This window comes from Perca flavescens, chromosome 22 (assembly GCF_004354835.1).
Source record: "Perca flavescens isolate YP-PL-M2 chromosome 22, PFLA_1.0, whole genome shotgun sequence".
Lineage (NCBI taxonomy): Eukaryota > Metazoa > Chordata > Actinopteri > Perciformes > Percidae > Perca > Perca flavescens.
In genome coordinates this window covers 20,891,917-20,916,550 of record NC_041352.1, presented here as the reverse complement: position 1 = coordinate 20,916,550, position 24,634 = coordinate 20,891,917, and the positions used below count along the sequence as shown (strand labels likewise).

General features: G+C 41.3%; 1 protein-coding gene across 2 annotated transcripts in view; it reads right to left on the bottom strand.

The window, feature by feature from the left end:
- Positions 1–24,634, bottom strand: part of arhgap21a (Rho GTPase activating protein 21a) — a 91,704-nt gene that overhangs the window by 31,290 nt on the left and 35,780 nt on the right. The window contains exons 1-3 of one of the 2 annotated variants that reach the window (XM_028569025.1): positions 16,418–17,009; positions 9,042–9,230; positions 5,972–5,993 (exon numbers count right to left, since the gene is read on the bottom strand). In XM_028569025.1, coding sequence (XP_028424826.1) covers positions 5,972–5,993; positions 9,042–9,230; positions 16,418–16,729 — 523 coding nt within the window. In that variant the 5' untranslated portion in view covers positions 16,730–17,009. Of the gene's footprint in view, positions 1–5,971; positions 5,994–9,041; positions 9,231–16,417; positions 17,010–24,634 lie in introns of those variants that run through there. The other variant, XM_028569026.1, reaches the window with a different exon arrangement.

The window sequence follows — 24,634 nt, the reverse complement described above, 5'->3', positions numbered from 1 at the left end:
CAGGTCTCAGTTCACTAATCGCTGCACTTTGTAAACAGCCACAGCTCTGTCAGAAACCTCAGCACACACTGAGGGAGGACATGTCAATACGCCTTAAAACCTCGGTCATCACAGACACTGTCAAGTCAGCAGTTTGTCCTTACATGGCAGTAACCAAGTACGTCAACTTTAGTTAAATAGCACGTTTCTAAATAGTAGTTACACAAAGAAAATGAGGAATATAACCACACTATGTGTAATTTTGAGGCCCAGTATTTAAATCTGATAACAATTCATCGGCCTATACTTGTACTTGTTTTTTTAAACATAAATACATAATATAAACAAACAATTTTGATGAGAATCAATCAATACATTTGCTTATTAAATAGTTCCCAGCAAGATAAACTGAGCATGAAAAGGTCATTATTGACCTTGCAAACGGCAACTTGACAAAAAAACTTAAGGTCCACTTATTAGCTTTTTCCTGTATTTCCAAATGTTATCTCAGTTTACACGGAGAAAGCTTAGTTGTCATCACATGGCCCAAGTATGTAACTTCCCTTCGTATTTGATGCCAAAGACATCATTCGTGCATGTCTTCAGCTGTCCTGTCGAATAAAAATGGCCCAAAAAATTATCTTAAAAAAAATAAAATAAAACTTAGCTTTCTCCATGACAACTGAGCAAACTTCATCAGCTGAGGAAGAGATGTGGTTGAAAGCTCTGGAAAAAGCTGGTAAGTGGAACTTAAGTTACAACTTTTTTGTCAAACGGTTTCTAAATGACCTCAAACTTAACTTTGGAATTTCTGTATTTTAAATGTCTTACTATAACACACCATAAACTATAAATGATATCAACTATCAATGACTTATTGGCTACTATATACACACCACTACCAATATATCTGTGATGATACCCAGCAGGGCTAAATCACTGGAGGGCTGAGATCATTTCAAACTAAGTCAAATGTAACATTCCTGACAGCACTGCTACATAACACAGATTCACACACAAACACACAGACACACACCTGGACAGACAGGAAGGTGGTGCAGTACTTTCCATCACTTTTTTTTTCTAGGAAGTCCAAACACTAAAATCCACCCAGGGGAAAGAGGATATGTATTGACCACACAGCAAAAAAAATGTTGATTCAGTGTTTTGTTTTCTTTCTGTAAAATAAGCCAAACTATCCATCAAGGAAGTTTAAGTTCAACTGACAGGGAAGAAGTGACAAACATCTGGAAACAGATGGGGTGATTTTAGCCTAAAATACTGTCTGAAATGTGTGAAATGAGCCAGCTGGCCATGAATGTGGAGGGTGGCGTCTGTTTTTTCTAACCTTTCCAAAAGCAAAAGCACAAAAGCAAAAATTAAAAGGAATGGATTAAACTGGGTTTATTTGCTCTAATGTCAGTTGTACCGTTAGCATGTTCAGCTAATATGTTTACTACCTAATGTACAGTAGTGCTGACTACATTAGTTTGTGGAGTTACAGGTTAAAAAGCCTTGGTTCACAACAGCACATTCCCTCTGTACGTAATCCCCACTACTTTATTAGAGTTTAGGCTAGGGTTATTATAGGATTTGACCATGTTACCCTCCATCAACCCCAGCCACTGTTACCTAAGTTAGCATTACGTTTGCTCAACACATCGGCTAGTCCTCATCCTGAAAGCCTTTTCCATTATAATCATTAAAACTGAAATCATACTGAAAATACGAACAAGTAAGCCAAGCAGCCAAAATCAGAATGAAATCATTTGAGCTTGCATTTTTCCTTATTCTACTTATAATACAAAAACTACTGTAACTAACTCTACACTGCACTACAATGCTGTTTTCTATATCGACTGGTTCAACTGGTGAGGATGCAATTCTGATACAGCAAAATTGATATTTGCCAACTAGAAATGAAAAGCCTGCTTGTGTCTAGCTCTGTCTAAAAATAACAACCAAATTAAAAAAATGACTATACATTTTGAGTGGTAAATCTTCCACTGTAAACTGCATATGGGTGAACAAAAAGCTTAGCAACAGGCGTAGCAACAGCAACTGTTGGGTGGACGGTCAACTGTCAATTGCATTTGGATATTTACCTAAAAAAGCTTTTAATTAATTAATAATTAATTAATTAATGCTAAACAACTTCTCAAAGAAGCAAGTTGTCAGCTTTACAATGACTCACATTTAAGATATACTGTATAGCTGGTCGGGAGATCTATTTGTAGCTATGGATAAATTAGAGAAAACAAGCTCATAAATTAACCTACATTTGGGGAGTTCAGTGTAAGGTAACAAACTGAAACTGGAAAAGTCATTAAGGGCAGTAAGTAAACAGATACCGAAAGGAATAGAAAGATAAAGAAAGATAGGGAGGTTAGAGGGTAGACTTAGAAGCAGAGAGAAGGAGAAAAGCAGAGAATGACAAAACTTTGGACACCGCTTTGTTAAAGAAGGTGGGGCATTATAAAGCCCACTGGGGAATACTAGGGAATTCTGTTTGCTTGTCCTGCATTATGTTCCCTCTGCAGACTTTAGGAAAACGAACCAAAATCGGACCCAAAAAAATAAAAAGGGAAATAAAGCTGAGCTGGTTTCTGCAGAGAAAGGTGTTACATGTTGAATGAAAAACAAATATTTGAACAGATGAGGAGACATTTCTTTTATGCTGCTGAGGTACCACAGCTTCATAAGCATAGCGCAGAACGCCTCATTTGGATTTTACCCTTCAACAACTTGCTAAAATACACAGCTGAAGAGAAAGAGATACAGGAAAGACAGAGACAGAGTAGGGGGGGAAGAAGAGAGGAAGTCAGATAGAGAGGAAGATTTGGTATGTAGACAACCACTGCGAAAGGAAATAAACAGATCCATACTTGACACACACACACACACACACACACTCCGTTTCCGTGTTTGCACTATGCACCTACACACTGTATATCAATGTTTACGTTTGCTATCTCTGTGTGTCTATGTCGGTGTGTGTGTGGGGGGTGTCTTTCTGTGTGTGTGTGTGTGTGTGTGTGTTTTCTGGAGGTTTGAAATGTTTCCAGCAGAAACACCCAGCTAGTCAACATGCGGTCAGCCCCCCCCTCTCCAACCCCACTCTCTCTCCAAACACCAACAGTCTCATCACACACTGGCCCAGAGTCAAGCAAATAAACTGCACTGCGGAGCGCTGGGGAGGCCGGGAGGCTGCAGCAAACATCACAGACCTGACTCTGGTACAGAAAACCGGAGAAAGCTGCAGAATGCAATTTTTTTTATTTTATTTTTTTTAAACGTTAAAAGAACTAAACACATGGGATGTATTGTTTGTCTGGGTCTGTGTGTGATTACTGGATGTGTTTTGGGAGCGCATGCTGTTTGCTGTGATCACATAGCAACAATAACTATTTGTAGGCATCAATGACAAATGACACTAAAGCTAAATGTTCGGAATTTAAAAGCCATTTCAAATCAGATTTTATTTTAATTCCCGCGGATACTTCTGCTCCCCGTCTCTGGAATTCATTACCACCCCAACTTAGAAACATCGATTCATTCCCCCATTTCAAATTGCAACTCAAAACACATCTGTCTAAAACAGCCTATTCCACTTGATGTCAATTGCTCTGCCTCTTTCTGTTGTTGTTGTTATTGTTGTTGTATTCTCATTTTTTGCTGTTTTTAAATGTCTTATGTATCCCTGTACGGTGTCCTTGAGTGCCGAGAAAGGCGCCTTTAAATAAAATGTATTATTATTATTATTATTAGATGTTTCTAATATTCTATTATATCACTTTCATGAAGGTATTTCTTGCAAGACTGCATTGGCAACTGAGTCTAAGTTTTAAAAGCAGGCATGATCACAAAGAAGGAGAGACAGAATGAGATTGGGAGTGTTGTGCAGAAGCGATGCCACATTACATCTGGACACAACATGCAATCAGGAGCAGTTTGGACACTTCAACATGTAGACGGAGAGAGCTAGTGATCGAGAGAAAAACTATAATTCAAAGGGTAAATCTGGTCTAACGGCAGCTGGCTGCAGTCATAAAAAGGCACACAAGATGGACAGGATTTTGTTAGATCTGTCTTTATCTCGGAGCAAGATCTTAGATCCAGGTCTGTGTTCAGAAGCTAAGTCCCGGTTATCATAAAAAACTTTGGACATTACTGTCCTGTGAAAACATCAAAAATAAACCCTGAGCTATCCTGTTTTCAGCTTCTTAGCGATGCATTTTTCCGATTAATAAATTATTTTTTAAATGTTTTCTTTTAGTTTAAGACCATCATTATCAAACCTTAATGGAACACTCCAATAATTCAGGATACCTGAAAAATCACCAGATTTGGAGATGCACAGTTTTCACTGGACAGCGACCATGTTACAACATGTATTACTATTATAAGTGTTAACGCTTGATTAATATTGCTGCCCTTGTTGCTATAAGCTATGGGCCCTACTACCTGCCAGTATCATCACCACTGCTGGGTCTCTGAGCCTGCTGACAGGCAAAGAAGGATTTATGAGAGGCTGGAAGCAAGCCAAGTGACTTCCTGTGGCAGCGGGGGGGGGGGGGCTCTCTCCAGGCCAGGATCATTCTTCACCATCTCTATTGAGCTTTGCGGTGAATGGTTCTCTTGCACTTACCACATACTACTTTATAACATGGGCACACACACAATCACACATGGGTTTTACATAACTTCTTTCAGGTAGAGTCACAAAAAGGAATTCAAGTTCAAGAATGTGTAGCCACACAAATTCCCTGTAGGGTTTCCTCTTGCCACAGCAGGGCCCCCGTGTGCGAGTTGTTCAATGTTCTGAGGCCTGTGTTGAATGAGGCGGGTGGACATGGAGGGGTTAAAAAGGGTGGGGAAAGGGGTAGTGTGAGGAATGTGACACCACGGGCCAAGAGGGATGATGAGGGACACTTACAGGAATCTCTCAATTTCCCGTTGAGAGGCATTTAAGAGTCAGAATTATCACAAAGCGCTGCGTTCACCCTCCTCTAACCCTGGATTCTTTACTTTCACCGTCCACTCATGCCATAACAATTCCCTGAATCACACCTGGTAGAGCTTTGGCTTCATTACTAGCCAAACAAACAGCTAATGATGACAATCTTCTCCCTTCATTCCCCCCCCCACATTCATTACAGCCAAAAACACTGCTGCTTCTGCCAGAAAGGTATCAATTTGTTTTTTAAAAGAAAGATCTATCCTGAGCTTGGATGAGAAAATACATAAGCTTACGCGAACTGGCCTGGGGTAAAGGAAACATCCCTTTTTTTCCCCCAAAAAATGGGATATTTATTTAAACAAAAATGCAATGGATTATTTCTTTAAGACCAAACTGTTGCTGTTCAGTCTCTTGGTGTTATGTTTATGGGAGCCCATGTACACGTGCTTTGTGTTTCTATACGCCACACAGAGATGAGATGCAGGGCTGTTTGAAAAAGACTTCAGAAGAAGCACGGCAGAGCAGTCCTCCTGCATTCATGCAGACGTGAGCAGAATACTGAGGGACTGGAACGAGGAGCTGGATGCTCTGAGGAATGCCGAGGCCTTGCCAATCTAACAGCAAAGCTCTGAGTGCCACTCTGAAGAGCAAAGCTTTAAAACACCCAGAGTGCAGCACGACATCGCCTGTCTGCCTGACAGCCTGAGAAGCTTCTCCTGTGATATGCTGTTTACACTGGCTTCAGTACCATTCCCGGGTCAAATCACTGCATTAATAAAAAGCTATTAATGGGACTGAATTGCCAAAGCTAATGAAATGTTTCAATCTATAAAGAGTGAGAATACATTAGTGTAATGGACTGTCAATCCTAATTTGATCCCTATTCTGGGGAGTTACTGAAGAGTAACTGAGAGTAAATGGATTCTGTGCCATTGTTTTCTCAACACCTGAGGTCCCAGAACACATCGCTAATGCCTGCAGGGATTTTAAAAAAAGAAAACAGATCAAGGTTTTCAGTTATTTTACACTTACCTCGGCTGCCATTTTCTTCATCCTGGACGAGAAAAACAGAAAGTAAATGATTTGTGATTTCATTTCATTTAAGAGTATGCCTTTTTTTTTTTAAATACTTCTTCATTCATTTTTGGCATCACCACAGTATATTCACAGATTGATGCACCACAGTTATAGATGTAAAGTTATAGTGGAGTAATGGCGTCACACTCCCGCTGTGTGTGTTGTAATCTTACAGAAGCTTCCAAGGACACAAGAGGGGACAGGACTTATGTTTGAGTTTTTTTTTTTTTTTTTATTTGCTCAACACATAAAACCTTAATTTCCCTCTGAGTCCCGGCTAAAAATCCACACACTCCTGCTTTAATCCACCTCCCCTCAGTGACACATATGTTCTCCGTGTATCCTTAAAGACTCCCAGCTCTCCCAAGGCTTTCCTTAAGACGGCCTGACCCTCTTCAAGCTAACCCCAATATCCTCAAACTGCGATTAATCAAGTGCTCCAATCCAAGACTCTGAAAGTAATTACAATTACATGTGATGAATGTACACAAGGATGAGGATTTTTGTTGTTGTTGTCAGTTTGGGTTACATAATGGGAGAACTGGTCAGGGTGTAAAGTGAGTGTGACCTGATGGATTGAAATGTAAAGCTTCAGTTTGAATATTTCCCAGAATCACGTCTTATGACTCAAGACAGTCAGCTAAAAGTCAGACAAAATTTGCCTTGCAACAGCTTGTTTTAGTTTTCTATATATTATAACTGCAAAGATTAATCGTCTAATTGTCAACTATTAAATAAAAAATAAATTACAAAAATCTCTGATTTCAGCTTCTTAAATGTGAATATTTTCTGGTTTCTTCTCTCCTCTATGACAATAGACTAAATATATTTTTGCTGTATGCACCTTAGACTGCTGGATAAGAGATTTCCAGCAACAACCTTGCTATAATGTAAGTTCAATTCAAGTCCACAAAACCTTCATGTCCTTTTATTAAGTTACAGCAAGATCACGAACCACATAGTGGTCCAGGTTGGATTTAAAAGTGGCCGAAACAACATTGTGTTATCCAAGAAGGCCTCTGGGAGAAACTGCCTATCTTTTCGGTTACACAAATATCAGAAAATCCTAATCGTGCCACAGTTTCTCTTTCAACATGCAGAACAGAAGCCAAAAGCTATAAACGAGAATGCACTATGCTAACATGTAGGAAATCCTCTCAGTGCAAACTGAAAAGGTTGTCAAAATACACTTCAGAGAAAAGTAAACCAAATTTATCCTGAATTATCACTAACAAAAATATAGTAGTCAGGAGGCCACGATAAGCTTTGAGGATGCTGACTCGAAACCCTCACGTTCTACCATCAAAGAAGCCCCGTCGTATTGACCCAAAGCCCCTAGTGTGTTCGTCTGTGCCCATTAGGAGCCGGAAGTGCTGTAACGTCAGGATTAATACCAAAGGGCAGATTGGTACGGATGTTATCCAGAGGACAGCTGGCAGACTTCCCAGGTGGGATGATTCAAGTCAGGGAGGCTCTGAAAACCCCCTTGCTAACATTACTGACACAACGTGCATTAATAATATAACAGTTCAAGTGGGATATTGTACTGTTCTTCAGTCTGGCGCAGTGTGGCCACAATTAAAAAAATGAAATGTTGCGACTTTAACATCTTTTAAATGTTGATTAAATGTTGATTTCCAAGTGCAATGCCTAAGTTGTATCCCAATTCTATACTGCATACTGATTCCAAGCAGGGTTCAGTATGACGTGTGTACACACTTGTAAAGTGACAAAATTAAGTATCAAAGGCATCGGTATGCAAACAAAATCTGCTTTAGTAGCTTCATTTTTAAATTCTAGGTCAATTTTGGATGAATTCAGCAACTGTGGCACCATGTTTTATGATGAAGCATTTTGAGTTTGCTACAGCTCTAATTCGCACCTTAAAATGGCTTCTTACCCATTGCAACAACGGGGGGGCCATCCAACCGGACTGACAACATTTTATTTCTAAGAAACCAAGTTGAAATAATTAAAAGTGGTGGCCATAACATTAACCTATATAGTCATTACTTGTTTCTGTGTTAACTAACATTGAGGATATCATTAAAAAAAGACATTTGAAATGGGAACAAACACCTTCTCCCACTAGGGAAATGGAGGAGCTCCTCACAGCTGGATGTGAGGAGTGGTGGATCTCAGAACAGCAAAAACATGATAAACATGATAAATAGTACATATCGTGTGCAATTAGTAAGTAGTGTGGAACTGGGACATATCGCAAGTACTGATGGGTTTGTCTACAGCTGTGTCCAAACAGCAGCTGAAAATCCCGATTCTGATTATGTTTTCCCCCTTGTGTGACACAAATCAGGTGTTTTCTAATCATTGTATACACTAAAAAGCTAAATAAAGTCACATTGTATGATTCAAATCTGGAACACTGACCAGTAGTTATAATTTCCAGGCCCTTGACAGCGAGGCCAGAGTTAGAACAGAGGACAAGAGCCAATAAAGTGACTGGTATTTAGAGAAAAGCCCTGATTCAGTCGAAATTCCAGAACAAAAGTTGCAATAAAATCTCACACTTTTTAATTTTGTTGAAATGGGTCCTAGAGTCCATTTTAAGAGTATACAACACTGATGTACTTTGTCCAATCAAATGCGTATTGTACAATTACTGCTTTGGTAAAAGAAAAAAATCAATTTGTCCTTAAACTATATATATATATATATATATACATATATATATATATAGATAAATATCAAGTTTTATTTGCTTAAAACTGCCTGTGGTGTAAGATCACTCCATGTGTTTCTAGTCTCTTTTAGCAAAGCTTTTTACAACAGTGTCTTATATTAGGTCAGATCCTCCTGCGGGCCTGAGGCTTACATCACTTAATTCAACAAAAGTTTATTTACTTTGGAAATGTGAGTATGTTTTCTTACATCAACGTCAGAATTTCTTGCTTATTTTAAAACAATTAGTCGGCTCTAAATTGCATTAGGCGATGTAAAGTAGGTTTTGGTTTGTTATATTTAGGTCATAGTGTCAACAGAGGGGTAAGAGATGACGTTCTGTCACCTTCAGAGAGTTGTGGACGGCAGACTCGGGCGGGTAAACGATGAAGTGTCGCAGTGTGAAGCCGAAGCCCTGGGAGGTTCGGCGCAGGTGAAGCGTCTTGGGCCCCGGCCAGGAAAAAGCCTCCTCCTCTGCCCCGGGAGAAGCCACGGCCGACGCCTCGCTCTGATCGCGCCCATCCTTCTGCTTGGCCTGAAAGGAGGACAAAAACAGGCACGTCAGTGTTGATCTTCAGGACATATACAGCGTGTACACTGGTGTTGACACAGACAGAAATTGAAAAGGAGAGGAGCCTCTTTTTTTTTTAAAGACTAATTTGTAATTAATTTCTGGGAAAATTTGCTTTTTTTCTGTTGAGAATTAGATGAGAAGATTGATACAACTCTCTTGTCTGTACGGTAAATATAGGCTATTGGCTACCAGAAGCCTGTTAAAGGACAAATCCGGCGAAAAATGAACCTTGGGGTTAATTACATATGTGTACCGAGTTCACCGTTCTCTGTGACATGTTTTCAATTGAATGTGACCAGTTTTATCGCAAACCGCTAATTACCTTATAATGCTAGTCGTCGGGGCTCTGGTAAAGTAAAAAAGAAATTGCTATTTCTACACCACTAACAAGGCTGAAAATAGCACCACACTTCCACGGTAGCATAATGAGGGTCCCTACATGTAAACCGAAGCATTCAGAACTTCGTAAGTGTACAGACAGTTTATTAAAAAGATAGTTTAGAAAGACCTTCATGTATACAGGCAGGCACCATCTTGGGAAAACAGTCACGACCAGTCGAACGATGAACGCCGTGCTTGAGCTATGTTACTGGTTGAAGGGCGTTCGTAGTTCGACTGGTCGTGACTGTTTTCCTAAGATGTATATACGTGAACGGTAGTGTCTTTCTAAACTATCTTTTTAATAAACTGTCTCACATTCCATTCCATAAAACTGGTCACATTCGATTAGCATGAACATGTCCAAGAGAACAGTCGACTCGGTACACATATGTTATTAATCCCTAGGTTCATTTTGCGCCGGATTTGTCCTTTAACTTAGCTTAGCATAAAGACTGAAAACAAGGGGCTCAGCTTTGTTTTTTAAAGGTTGAGCTTTAGAGGTGCTGATAGGTGGAATTTATTACATTTAGACAGAACCAGGCTAGAGGTTTCCCCCTGCTTACATTCTTTATGCTAAGCTAAGCTAACTGGCTATAGCTTCATATTTAGTATACAGATTTAAGTATGGTATTGATCTTCTCATCTCATTCTGAACGATGCTGATGAATGCTAAAAAACTGAAGAAAACAAACATCAATGACTCTTAATCTTTTTTTTGTTGGGACTTTTTGTGCTTAAAATTAAGCAATAAGCAATGCCAACTCATGACTCCATGTCACAGGTTATGGCCTGAGTGTGGACAAGAAGTGTAAGCAGTTTAACCGAGTAATTCAAAAGGACTTTTAGAGGCTTACCAGGTGAAAGGATCCTGTATTTAACAAGAAAAAAAGCGAAACATTTTTAGGATAAAAATAAACAATCTTGTGCAACAGAAATATATTGTTTACTCTTTCTTTCCCCTTAACTGTACGTACACACCGCCGCCGACTTGGGCGTCTAAAGATACCGGAAGTCATTAATTTTCAATGGAAGCTGGCTTCTCTCAGCTGCAAGGAGCGTCAAAACTGTCGGCGTCGCGTATTGGGCGTTTTGAGCGTTTTGAGCGTCAATCAGAAAGTTGAACTTTGGTCAACTTTATGGTAATGAGCTATGACGCGGTTCAGCGGCAAGCAGCGGCAAACGGCAGCAACCAATCGGAATATAGACGTCCTTCTCGCTGGCTGATTCTGGAGAAACATACGATGTAAACTTTTGTTCCTACCAAGACATTAGTTCCATGAAAATGGAGGGAAATCTCATAATCGCCGTTGCTGGGTTCCCCTATCATTTATGATGTAACGTTGTTTGCGTATAGGGACCAGTTAACGTGCCGTCACATGGTCTCTAAACAGTCCGCTCACAGTGAAGTCCTGCACGGGTCAACAGCTGGCGGCTGCTCGCTCTGCCTGCATTCTGCTGCGGTTCAGCGGCTAACTGCTAACAGACACCGCTGTGACCAACAAACAATACAAATGATGTCCTTATATACAGTGGTGTGAAAAAGTGTTTGCCCCCTTCCTCATTTCCTGTTCCTTTGCATGTTTGTCACACTTAAGTGTTTCGGAACATCAAACCAATTTAAACAATAGTCAAGGACAACACAAGTAAACACAAAATGCAATTTGTAAATGAAGGTGTTTATCATTAAAGGAGAAAAAAAATCCAAACCATCATGGCCCTGTGTGAAAAAGTGATTGCCCCCTAAACCTAATAACTGGTTGGGCCACCCTTAGCAGCAACAACTGCAACCAAGCGTTTGCGATAACGTGCAATGAGGCTTTTACAGCGTCCTGGAGGAATTTTGGCCCACTCATCTTTGCAGAATTGTCCTAATTCAGTTACATTAGAGGGTTTTCGAGCATGAACGGCCTTTTTAAGGTCATACCACAACATCTCAATAGGATTCAGGTCAGGACTTTGGCTAGGCCACTCCAAAGTCTTCATTTTGTTTTTCTTCAGCCATTCGGTGGTGGACTTGCTGGTGTGTTTAGGATCATTGTCCTGCTGCAGAACCCAAGTTCGTTTCAGCTTGAGTACACGAACAGATGGTCGGACATTCTCCTTCAGGATCTCTTGGTAGACAGCAGAATTCATAGTTCCTTTTATCACGGCAAGTCTTCCAGGTCCTGAAGCAGCAAAACAGCCCCAGACCATCACACTGCCACCACCATATTTTACAGTTGGTATAATGTTCTTTTTATGAAATGCAGTGTTCCTTCTACGCCAGATATACTTGGACACACACCTTCCAAAGAGTTCCACTTTTGTCTCATCGGTCCACAGAATGTTGTCCCAAAAGTCTTGGGGATCATCAAGATGTGTTCTGGAGAAATTGAGACGAGCTTTGATGTTCTTTTTGCTCAGCAGTGGTTTCTCCTTGGAACTCTGCCATGCAGGCCATTTTTGCCCAGTCTTTTCCTGATGGTGGAGGCATGAACGCTGACCTTAACTGAGGCAAGTGAGGCCTGCAGTTCTTTGGACGTTGTTGTGGGGTCTTTTGTGACCTCTTGGATGAGTCGTCGCTGCGCTCTTGGGGTAATTTTGGGCGGCCGGCCACTCCTGGGAAGGTTCACCACTGTTCCATGTCTTCGCCATTTGTGGATAATGGCTCTCACTGTGGTTCGCTGGATTCCCAAAGCTTTGGAAATGGCTTTATAACCCTTTCCAGACTGATAGATCTCAATTACTTTCTTTCTCAATTGTTCCTGAATTTCTTTGGGTCTCGGCATGATGTGTAGCTTTTAAGGATCTTCTGGTGGACCTTACTGTGTCAAGCAGCTCCTATTTAAGTGATGCCTTGATTGTGAACAGGTGTGGCAATAATCAGGCCTGGGTGTGGCTAGAGAAATTGAACTCAGGTGTGGACAACCACAGTTATAGTATGTTTTAACAAGGGGGGCAATCACTTTTTCACACAGGGCCATGATGGTTTGGATTTTTTTTCTCCTTTAATAATAAACACCTTCATTTACAAATTGCATTTTGTGTTTACTTGTGTTGTCCTTGACTTTTGTTTAAATTGGTTTGATGTTCCGAAACACTTAAGTGTGACACACATGCAAAGGAACAGGAAATGAGGAAGGGGGCAAACACTTTTTCACACCACTGTATGTAATTTATAAAAGGTTTCTAGTGTCAGTGTATTGGCCGTGCAGTGGCTGCTTTTTCTTCAATCGTGTGTTGCACATGATCGAAGAATGCTCCCACGTCAGAGCGGCCAAAGCGTCAAACAGCTTCCTCGGACTTTTTGACAAGCGTCCTCGACAGGGCGTCCAGAGCTTCTTTGCAGCTCAAGTCGGCGGCGGTGTGTACGTACAGTAAATCATCAGCATTATTCCCCGACTCTTAATGCCATCAACACTTGAACATAAATGGTCTCAAATACCAGAAAACTGATCTGTGCGGCTGCAATCTGTCTAATCGGTGGGAATATAGATATATAATATATCACATTCACGAGCAGCTGTTGATCAAGATATCTGACTCTCAGCTTGCAAATACAGAAACATTCATTTGACTCAGCACACCTGCTATCCTCAGATGCAAAGTCTTGGTGACAGAGGCCAACAATGCAGTCAGACAATGTTGTTCCTAAGTTGTGGTTAATGTCAGTGATCATAGTATCTGTCAGAATAATCAGGATTGTCACTTAAGCCACATTTGTACTGCCCCGAGCTCCGCACAGCCATACATATGGCTTTAGTTATTGCACATTTGGGGCTTTGCAGGGCTATTTGGCTTGTTTGCATGATGACAGACTTATCTTCTACATTCCTACTGTGACTAACACGGGATATTAAAAAAAAAAATCTCTCAGTAAATGCTAGCAGCTCTCAGCTTGCGTAAAATTAATGGCTACATAACACACCACATGCTACACATCAGCGGCAAAACTTTCATTTGAAATGTTCTACAAGAGAAAGTGTTTGTGCTGACTCGGTCTCAACTGGCAACTGTAGCTAAGCTGAAAATACAGTGAGTCACCCCAGTTTACAAAATGACTCTTTTCCTGAAGATGTTACAAAACACACACACACACACACACACACACACACACACACACACACACACACACACACACACACACACACACACACACACACACACACACACAGGAAGTATAGGTCTTTACATATTACATCTAAACTTAGAGATTACATTGTGATAAAAGGCTTAATACTTTGATACAGAACTGCAACTACCGATTAGTTTCATTATTGAGTCTTCCTTAAATATTCGGTACATTGATTGATTAATCGGGTTCCAGATGACATCTTCAAATATCTTGTTTTGTCTGACTAACAGTCAAAGACACCAAGGATATTCAGTTTATTATCATGGATGAAAAAAACCAGCAAAAATTCATATTTGGAACTAAATCAGAAGCTGTTGATGAAGCTAGTGATTTCTTTTCCATTTTTACTTAAAAAAAAAAATCGTTTTTTAGTCGATTGACTAATAGATGAGATGACTAATCATTTCAGCTCTGGTACAGTATCATGTGTCATTTATCATATCATTTTGTGAACCAATCCATTTTTTCCAAAACCAATTCTTGGGGATTTTCCACCTTTAATTGACAGGACAGCTAGGTGAGAAAGGGGAGGAAGACATTCAAGAAATCATCACAGGTCGGATTCGAACCCTAGACCTCTGCGTCGAGGCATAAACCTCTCAGTATATGTGCGCCTGCTCTACCCACTGAGCCAACCAGCCACTTCCGAAACATTAGTCGATTAATCTACGAGTCAGCAACAATTGTTTTTAAATTAAATTCTCCAGCCGTTTATTAAGCATAAATGCCATGCTGCTTTTCCTTCTCGTAAATCACTGTGACTTGAGTTTTGGAGTCACAATGGGCTCTGGGAAACTGTGATGGCCAATTTTGAGACCAAACAATGAAAAAATGAACAAAGAAAATAACCGAAAAGTGAAAATAATCAATAGTTGCAGCCCTATCGTATTTCTTGGTGATTCAAAGTCAAAAAAAAAAATGTCACGTGTTGCCATAGTCCCAACCTACAAAACAACAAAAACACTACAAGAACTTTACAACCCAGCTTTATCATTACAACACACATACAGCAGGAAATAGTCTATAACTCTTAATCACGACGTCTATATTGAGGAATCACTGAGAAACACTCTGGCCCTTCCTGCTGCTGCGAGCTGTCTGAGCAACAAGACTTTTGTCACATCCATCATTGGAGTAATGATGAAGCCGAACCACAGCACCACAGGGCGTGCGTTAGCGGTTATTGCTAACACTACACCGTAGCGACTCCGGGCCACGAGAGCCTGCCAAGAGTTTCAGCCTCAACCCAGATCTCTCCACAGGCTCTTCTCCTACCAAAATACATTGTAGGTGTGGATCCAAAACAAAGACATTCTCCCCACCATCCCTCTGACTTCTCTATCCACACCTCTCCTCGGCCTGTCTGGGAGCAGCAGATGTAGAGGCCTCCAGAGAGTGGGATGGGTGTGGGCTTAATGGTATGATTGGTGAAATCACCACCAATACCCAGTGGTGTGTGGAGCTGGAAGTAAGCCTCAGCCCACATTGTAACACTGAGGAGAGGCTGACAGTCCAACTTAGCTGTTTGTTTTGATTTCATGCTTAAGATTTTATGTTTTATTATGTAATAGCTAAGCCACTGGCTCAAGTGCCCCATGGAATTATACAGCAAGAGAAGCAGGAGCATAGCACAGTGTGAAGGGAAACAGCAGCACAGTGCCTCAGTAAAAGACAGTCGCACGCAAAAGGTACAATACTGTAAATCTGCTCCAGACAAGCTCACACAATTACCCGATAAACAAAAATGACTCAATTATGCATGCAATCTGTTCACCAAAACAGTCACCATTATGTGCACACTTAGGGTTTGATCTGTGTACTGCCATATGGTGTCGTGGCCAGCGGGATGGGCATTTGCATGCCTATTCCTGCTACTTTATGTATATGAGATGAGTGAATTTGAATGGCATTACATGTGGACTCAAATTTTCTCCGCACTGTTTTCATTTCTTATTTTTTCTTAGAAAAGAAAGTGTGTGAGTCACCCGTGGGTCGTCTGACCTCATGCAGCTACCTCTTTCACTCCCTCTCACCTTTTCTTTCCAAACTTCTCTCCCTCTCTGACCACAGACTTTAACATTAGTCACCCTTACTCCCTATACTATAGGAAAATATGCCTTCAGTTCCCTAAGTTTGGTCCATCACTGCACAATGACTTCATTTTATTAAGCTTCAGTCCATGCTATATATATATATGTATAAAAAAAACTAATGGCAGAAGGAGAAATTCTAAAATATGCACAGCTGGAAAATCAACCTCATCTTCTTCTGACAGCATACAGCAAAGCGTCACTCGGAAACTACCAAAGGGACCAACAATAAATGAAACCTAAAACCAAAACACACACACACAGACACACTCACATTACAAAAGATATCGGTCAGTGAAACGGGACTACCCTGCTGCTGGAGAGCAGGATGACGCACACAAAATTCCTCAGACAGCACAACAAAGTGTAGCTGCCCCTAAACCTCTCCTCCCCTATCACAGGCTTCCTATGTAAACCTACACACCTCTGCCACTGATATCGCCAAAACACATATTTCAGCAAGTCAGGGTATTCGCTAAATGCCTCAAAACTGCTAAACTTGCCTCCTCAAAATGTCAATGCACAAGATGCTCTCCATCTTTTTTATACGCTACTGTCCTTACCCGAGATCTGACACAGTTCTTTCTGGAGGCTTCTCTGAGCCGAGCCCAGGACACGCTGCGGTTAGGACTGGTCAGCCCCAGTTCTACCTCTCCCCAGTAGGCCCTGGCCAAAAGCTGGAACCAAAGACAGTACGGCTCTGACAGGCAGCCATCCACCCCGGCCAGGCGAGCCCAGGGACAGCCTCCAGATGACGGGGAACGAGAGAGGGAGCAGCACCCTTCGGCGTTCACGTCCACATCCCGCAGGTCTGGGTGATCCTTCAGAGGAACCGGCTTACAGCCTGGTGGTAGCCCGTTCCTCTGGGCCAGCATGGCATAGCCAGGTTTGTGGTGGTAGGATCAAAACGCCGAATAGATAAAAAAAAAAAACTAGCCTCAAAAAGGCTCCGGTGTCTTTTGGTTCCTCTTTTCTAAGTAGTCTACTCCAAGTTTCTGGATGAGTCCATTTTGTGCCCTCTTCCTCCCTAGGTCTGTCTGAAACGGTCTATTCTGGTCTCAGTTTGGAGAAACAGGGCTGTTCTTTTGAGCGTCCCACAGACACATGATGTTTCCACTCAGCCGAGAGGAGAGCGCAGCGGCTGAGTGCACTGCAGAGAGCCCAGTCCGACTGACTGACGCACCCACCCACTCACCACACAAAACTCTCTCTGAAGTATGCACACACACACATATTCACATACACACACCAGGCGGCCTGAAGTGAATTCTCTTCCTTTCCTGTCTCCTCCATCTCTCTCTCTCTCTCTCTCTCTCTCTCTCTCTCTCTCTCTCTCTCTCTCTCTCTCTCTCTCTCTCTCTCTCTCTAACTCACCTCTTCCTCAACCGTTAAAAGTTTTAGCTGTAGTGTGCTCGCCAACAAGCTCACGTGTCGAGGCTAATCAATAAATCATGAGAACAAATGAAAGGAGAAGGTAAGTTAAATACAGTATGAGGAACATTCAAAAAATGGTAGGAAGCACAAGCAGCACAAAATTACTATCTGTCAGAAGGAGACACGAATAGATTGTTTTCACAGCCTGTGGAAGAAGTCAAGTGGGGCTAATACAGATAAGGAAGCATATGGGTGCTGTGAAATCTATAAGGCACAAAATTGCACAGCCGACCCACCCACCTTTGCATGCCTGCAGCTCATCTGGCAACTGCAATGAACTAATGCCTGGGTGGCAGGCTTTGTGGTCAGAGAGACTACCAGGAGGTGCATAAACACATGTTTATTATACAGGGTCCATACGTAGAAACATTGTTACATAAGGATAAGCAATGCAACAGATGTAATGTACTGTATAGGGCGTCTAATTGGAAACTAATTTGCAGCCCCAGCCCTTGTTTAACCAATTTCTTTAATAATTTGGTTGAGCTTAATTATCAGACATACCAAATGAAAAGACAGACGTTGTAATAAAGTGTCAGATTTTCAGGGACAATCACTCTGATCTTTCAACTGAATTTACAGAAAGTTTACTATATTAAACTAAATATATTGCATTTACAATATAAAATAGCATCTACCATAATGGACCACCACACCCCATACAGTCCACCCAAACAGGTGTTTCCACCTATGTTGCCTGATTTATTAATTAATTAATTTATTTATTTGATTGAGACAGAGCACGTTAATGAACACTTTACAAGCACTTCAATGAACACAATGTTAAAATGCAACCACCAATTCTCCCTTCCTAATCAGCCTAGCATTATGTAAGTAGCTGGCCATGCCACACAGGAATACCTCCTCAATCCTTCCAGGTAAACACAAATTCACAGAGGCCTTTATTTCAGGAGCAGTGAGAGGGTTGGGAGCAGGATGGACTTAGCCCTCATACCTTTTAGTAAATCTTTCCAGTAGAGAGCAGGGCCAAAACATCAATTTAATATTTAATCACATTTTCATCTCAGGGATCTCTGGAGCTTTCGTGCTGCTCCAACATCAGGACTCTGTGCTCTGATACGGCCCCTTACTAAATGTTGAATAAGTCTGTTTCACGTAAGAACAACGGGTCCGCCTTTCGTCCATTTTGAATTTCAATACCTCACTATGTCTCCAGGGTGTTATTAGTTGTACAGATTGTCCCATACTGGTAGGTTTACTGGTTCACTTCCAACGGCGGCTAATGTGCGCCCGTCAACAGCCAGCGTGGTTTGTGAAGTCGCTCTGGATGAGATCGTCTGCTAAATGGCGAAAACGTAAATACCGGTCTATTTTGATTCTGAGGAGGAATATTTGCCATCCGAGATGGCGGCGACCATGAAAACAACATCAGGAACCCAGTGGTGGAATGTTCCCTCTCAGCGTTTTGTTATGGGCATCTTGTTACCACATTCACTCAGCTCAATATAGCATGTGGTATTCTGTATGGAAAAGATAGCAGGAATAGACATCGCCAAACACAGCCAGTTGAGACACTTGACTTGTGGAAGCCAAAACAAGGATTAAGCCTTACAAGAATGGTTATATATGGAAACAGTAACCAATTGCGCATATATACAGTATATATATATATATATATATATATATATATATATATATATATATATATATATATATATATATGTATATGTATATGTATGTGTGTGTGAATTTGTGAACATGCCATTTTACATAAGCATTTACACAAGGCCACATCACCATTAGAGTTGACTATTTCCAGCCAAACAACACTTCTTATCTCCACTAATACATTTCAGACTGTTATAGTTTCAGGCCATATACAGGTCTCTAAAAGTCCTGTAAATCTAAAACACATGATAAGAAGAAAAAAAAGATCCTTGAAAGGAATTCCTGTTGGCGAGGAAGTGGATTTGGTGCCATGCAGACACAAAAACTAGACATGCCGCCCAGAAATATTGTGCCGTTGTCGTGCCAACGAACCACAGCACAACAATGTCGGCCACTGGACTGGGGTGTCCTCCGTGGGCGCTTATGTGATTTTGTGGATTGTGTGTTTCTCTGTGTTTATGCATAGATCAGTGTGTCTCGAGGCGTCACCATAGCCAGAAATTATTGAGGTTTGATGGGCAAATAGGAATCAAGTGAAAGGAAGGATTCATGTGTGTGTTCTGGATTTAGCTCTGCTCTTGTTTGTCTTACTCGCGGGGAAACAGGATCATGTTTTAATGTCTCAGCAGGACTGACACGGCTTTAAGGATAATTCAGGTCATCTCAGGTACTCAGTAAAGTAAGCAGAGGAGTCATGTTCTGGCCTTTCCGTGAATTACTGTAAACAATGCAAATAATTTGTTTACAGAGACGTGTCATGGAGATATTCATCTGAAGGCGTAGCTAGACACCAAAAAAAAATGCTGGTAGCCAAGAGCAATAAGACAGTACAATTATAATCACGATTATTTTAGTCAATATTAAAATCACTATTATTTAACACAATTATTCATTGTACTTGTACTTTTGGAAAGATGTTGCAATTATTGAACACCTAGAACTGTGAAATTTCCTTTAATACTTTTCCCATTTGAACTTTTTTTTCCCCCCATTCAGAACAGAAGACAAAATAGGAGTTTACTTGCAAAACGTAAGGTGCAAAATAATTGATTTTCTCGATTATTCTGTTTTTGTGATCATTAGAAGCTGAAATCGCAATCGCGATTAACATTACAATTAATTGCACAGCCCTATATTAAAAGGCCTTTTTATCACTTTTTGTAAACACCTTGAGTGCCTGGACATGATTTTTTATGACTTTTTTGGTCATAATTCTTCTTCCTTTTTGTGAATGTGGATATAAGGACTAAGTGGGTAAAGGTTCATAACAGAACAGCTAGAACAGTCTGGTAAATTCAGAAAATGACAACCCTTTACCAAATGCAGCCTGTAAAACCATGAAAAGAAAACACTTGTGTCATATCAACACATTACAATATCCACAATTTAAGACCATATCTAGTCTCATAAATCAGTGATGCTTTCACATTCTCAGGTAGCAACAACTATGAGCCTATTTACACCTCATATGTCTTGGGCAGGTTGGACAGCTATCAAATAAGCTCAAGATAGTGCAACAAGATGCTGAAATGTCTCAATGTCTCTGTTATTGCCAACTGTTATTGTTGTAACTAAACTGTTTTAAGTGCAGAAGTTATTACTCTTTTGGCATTGTTGGCAGTTACCAAACAGACACAGGTGCATTGCCACCACTCACTGAATTTGTCGATTTCTTCCGTATCCGAGACGCTTGAAATGACAAGTGTACATTAGGCCCATGTCAGAGACTGGGGAAAATGCCCAACACAATTGCCCAGAACCCAAAGTGGTTTCCTGAAATTGCTGTGAATTTTGGTGGCCGGGTTAGCTCAGTTGGTAGAGCAGGCGCACACATATAGAGGTTTACTCCTCGTCGGAGCGGGCGCGGATTTGACTCCGACCCGTGGCCGTTTGCTGCATGTCATTTCTCCTCTCTCTCTCCCCTTTCATGTCTTTATCTGTCCTTTGAAAAGAATGCCCCCCTAAAAATGTATAAATATAAATAAATAAATTAAATGTATTCAGTTTATTTTGATATAAAACAGAGAAAAGCAGCAACAGGTTAACCAGATGATGACCATGTTCAAGCACACAACAAACTAGCCGCAGGTCTTTAACACCAGCTAGGAAAATGCTTTGAAGAAATTTACGAGATCACACGCAGGTGTAAATTGTAAGCAATGCTGTCCATCCCAGAACAGCAGCAATTACAAATAAAACCGGTGTAGTCCGGTTGATAAGATCGACTTGAGCGTGGCCACAAGCGCCTGTGAAATTCTACCAGCAGGTGTGGAGGGTGGTACTATGAATAACTCATCAACAGACGGGGGGGTCTTTATCGCTCTCTCAGCACAGTTCCCACTCGCGGCTGCTGGACCCAACACAGTGCAATTTGGTGTTGGAGTCCCCCTGCTGATAATTCTGCAAATGGCCTTGTGGCTTCACACAACATGACATGCAGGGCCAAAGACAACAACCAGACTGCGGCTGTGGTAAAATAAAGACAAGGATTGAGAAATCATGACCGGTGTGGAGTCTTTAAGATGGAATTACATTAGTGGTGTACTGAAACACCAGGGCAGACCAGTCCAGTTTGTGCAAAGGCTAAAGAAGCTAAACTGGTTCGAGAAAAAGCCGCTGTTCTGTTTTTCTTATGTTTACACTGAAAGCAGTTCTCCAGGGCTCACCACAGAAAACAAATATCCTTAGCATCCAAACTAACAGCCAAAGTTGTGTTCCCTGAGATGTGAAACTGGTTTCAGATGTTTACATTTCTGGAGAACACAACACAATGAAAACCAGGTTGTTTCATGACGCGGTTTTATTTTAATCCACTCAAATCGAGTCTAGGATTTACTAGATGATTATCTGCAGCTCTGATTTGTGTAACAAAGAATCAAAAAAGGCCCATGGTCTTTAAGCAGCTGACAGCATCTCTGGACGGGGATTAAAGACACAAGGCACCAACAGGGCTCTAAAAACTACAATAAGTAATTTTGAAATTTCCAATTGGTGCTCTTGTGTGACCAGCTTTATATATGTGTGTGTGTGTGTGTGTGTGTGTGTGTGTGTGTGTGTGTGTATATATATGTCTGTGTGTGGTACAGAGAGTGAGAATAAAAGAGAAAGTCTTGCAGGAGGATTAGGCTCGATTCGGAGTGGCTTTTCAGGACTCCTGGCGGGTGTAAAATCTAATCTGGACATGCTGCATCTGGGCTCCGCGAGGTATGGCTTACTGTAACAAAAGGACTGGATAATGAGGGCCAGGGAACAGACTGCTACTACTATGCGCCCACACCACTGCGCACCCATAATGCCCTTCTTCATACGGCCCTCAGGGGGTACCGAGCATGGTACCGAGGGGTACGAACCCCACAGCCGACTACCCTGGGGAGGTAGCAGATTGATCATGTTTCAGGCATAGATAAGTGACTCAATCTGAGTGTAGGAGGCAATAGTGGAGTCAGGTACTGAATATGAGGGCCAATAATACAATTTTACTGCACTCTTATATGCCAATGCACCAGGAGGAGGGGAGGGTGTTTTGGGTGTACACACACAAAGCCAGACTTTCTTTCCTGGAGGAAAGGATAGAAACTGAGACAGTAGGCAAAGAAAGTGAGTGAGAGAAGCCGTTTGCAGTTGGGAATATTATAAACAGCCTGCTTAAAGCAATGAAAGAAAAAGAAAATTGAGAACAGGCTGCATGGCATGGCTTTTCCTTTAGGTCAGTTAAAGGAGAAAATAAATAATACAGTATAATCAGCAGATTAATGGATAATAAAAATAATCCTTTGTTGCACCCATAGACGTAATTTACATAATCAAAACTGGCCAGTGCAACCCCCTCAAATATCTAATAATAATTTCCTTTACATAAATAAAGACATTTGCACTATAACTTGATGCAGAAAAGGCACACATTCTTGCAGAAAAATTCACCAGAATGCAGGAAGTTGTCAAAATTTCAAGTTTGCTCAAAAGTGGAGATCCCCCCCCAATGTTGAAACCAAAGTTACGCCCTTAGTTGCAGCCCCAGTTTTATGTTATATAGATGTTGGTGGAGGTCTGTCACACAGAAAGTGTACAATGTACAATGACAGTGGCTGCCATTCAATTATCCTGCCTCTAACATGCAGTAGATATTGTTGCAAAATTACTTCATTAAATATAGCAAAGATGTAGAATGGACCTAGAATGGTTACACACATATTCATACTTTAATCTCAAGGAGGAATCAATGTTTTCCCTATCTAACCAAAGAAAAGTAATAACAAATGTTAAAGCTACCATTAAAAGTCCTTATTATAAAATCCACTAGCAACACAATGGCTCTCAAGCATGCTTTTGTTGTTATGGAGGAAGCTGGCACCAGCTTTCCTTTAATTTTTAAGAAGTATCCCACTCGTACATAAGTCATGACGCTATAACTCCAAAAGCTCCCAGTTAAAATCCCTGTGAGTTATACTGACGACATATTTATGAGCCAGTGCATCTCTTTTCTTCCACTGGCAAAAACAACTATCAAAATTCACAGTTTGCTATGGAGACCATCTGTGTAGAGGAGAGAAGAAACACACGGCAGCACCAAATGTCCAGGGGGAAGAAAAAAAAATGACAGGGGATTTCCTTCAAGACGGAGCTGTGGCTGCAGCGAGGAGAGGTTTTGGGTTGGACACTCACCCAAAATCTAACAGGGAAGACAAAAGCCCAGTGCTCAGTGGGGGGGGCGTATTAGCGGGCTCCCCACTGAAGGAGCCCTGCTTTATCTGGACAATTGTCTCGAAAGGTCCATTGACACTTCCACACAAATGCCTCTGCCAATCAAGCATTCAGTAGCCTGCTCATTCAGTCCTCAGCAGCTGCTCTCAGACAGGGGGGAAAAACTAATATGTTTGCGATGACAGCCGTACCCCACTCCATCTCAAACATCTCTTTAATAAAAAATAAATAAATAAATAAAAAACTCTCTCTTGTTGTGGTTTAATTATTGCATCTCTGCTCATCGCTCTGACATTTTCCCTCTGGGAGACACCACATGGTTCAGGAGAGGTGAGACGAGAAAGAGCCTCAGATCATTGGGAAGCGCTAATGAAGACACAGTGACACTCCTGTCGGACTGACAGTGATGTGAGCCTGTGTTTGACGTCAACGTCAGTGGGTCAACATGCGTTATCTGACCCACCTTTGAAACCCTGCCTCCGTGCAATGCAGCTCTTGCACTGTTTGGCTTTAGGATGAAGGAGTGAACCTGCATTTTTTAGTACTTACATCACAATTACACTGTTTGTATTGCAGTGTAGGTTTGTCACAATATTCTGAATACTTTCGGTCACTTTTAAATATACCCAATAAGAGGATGTTAGGAAAGAAAACACAATTCAACTTTCACATGAATTAAATTAGGGTTGGGATGTCATCGATTACAAAAATACACCGATTTGCATAACGTGTGTTGATGCGTCAGAATAGAGGAAGATGGCAAAATTTAAAAAATGTAACTACACATCGTGGCTACGTACGCCGTAGGCCGTGCCTTGGTAGCGTTGCATTTCCCCCTACTCATTTCACTTCCCGGCTCTCCAGGTACATAAAGAACGTGAAATCAAGGAGAGGGTTAACTTTTCCTGCTACAGATTTCCCACCGTGATCAGAAAGCACAGAGGAGGGTACCTGGTTAGCTTACCTGGTAGAGCGGGCGCCCATATATAGAGGTTCCTCCTCGACGCAGCGGCCGT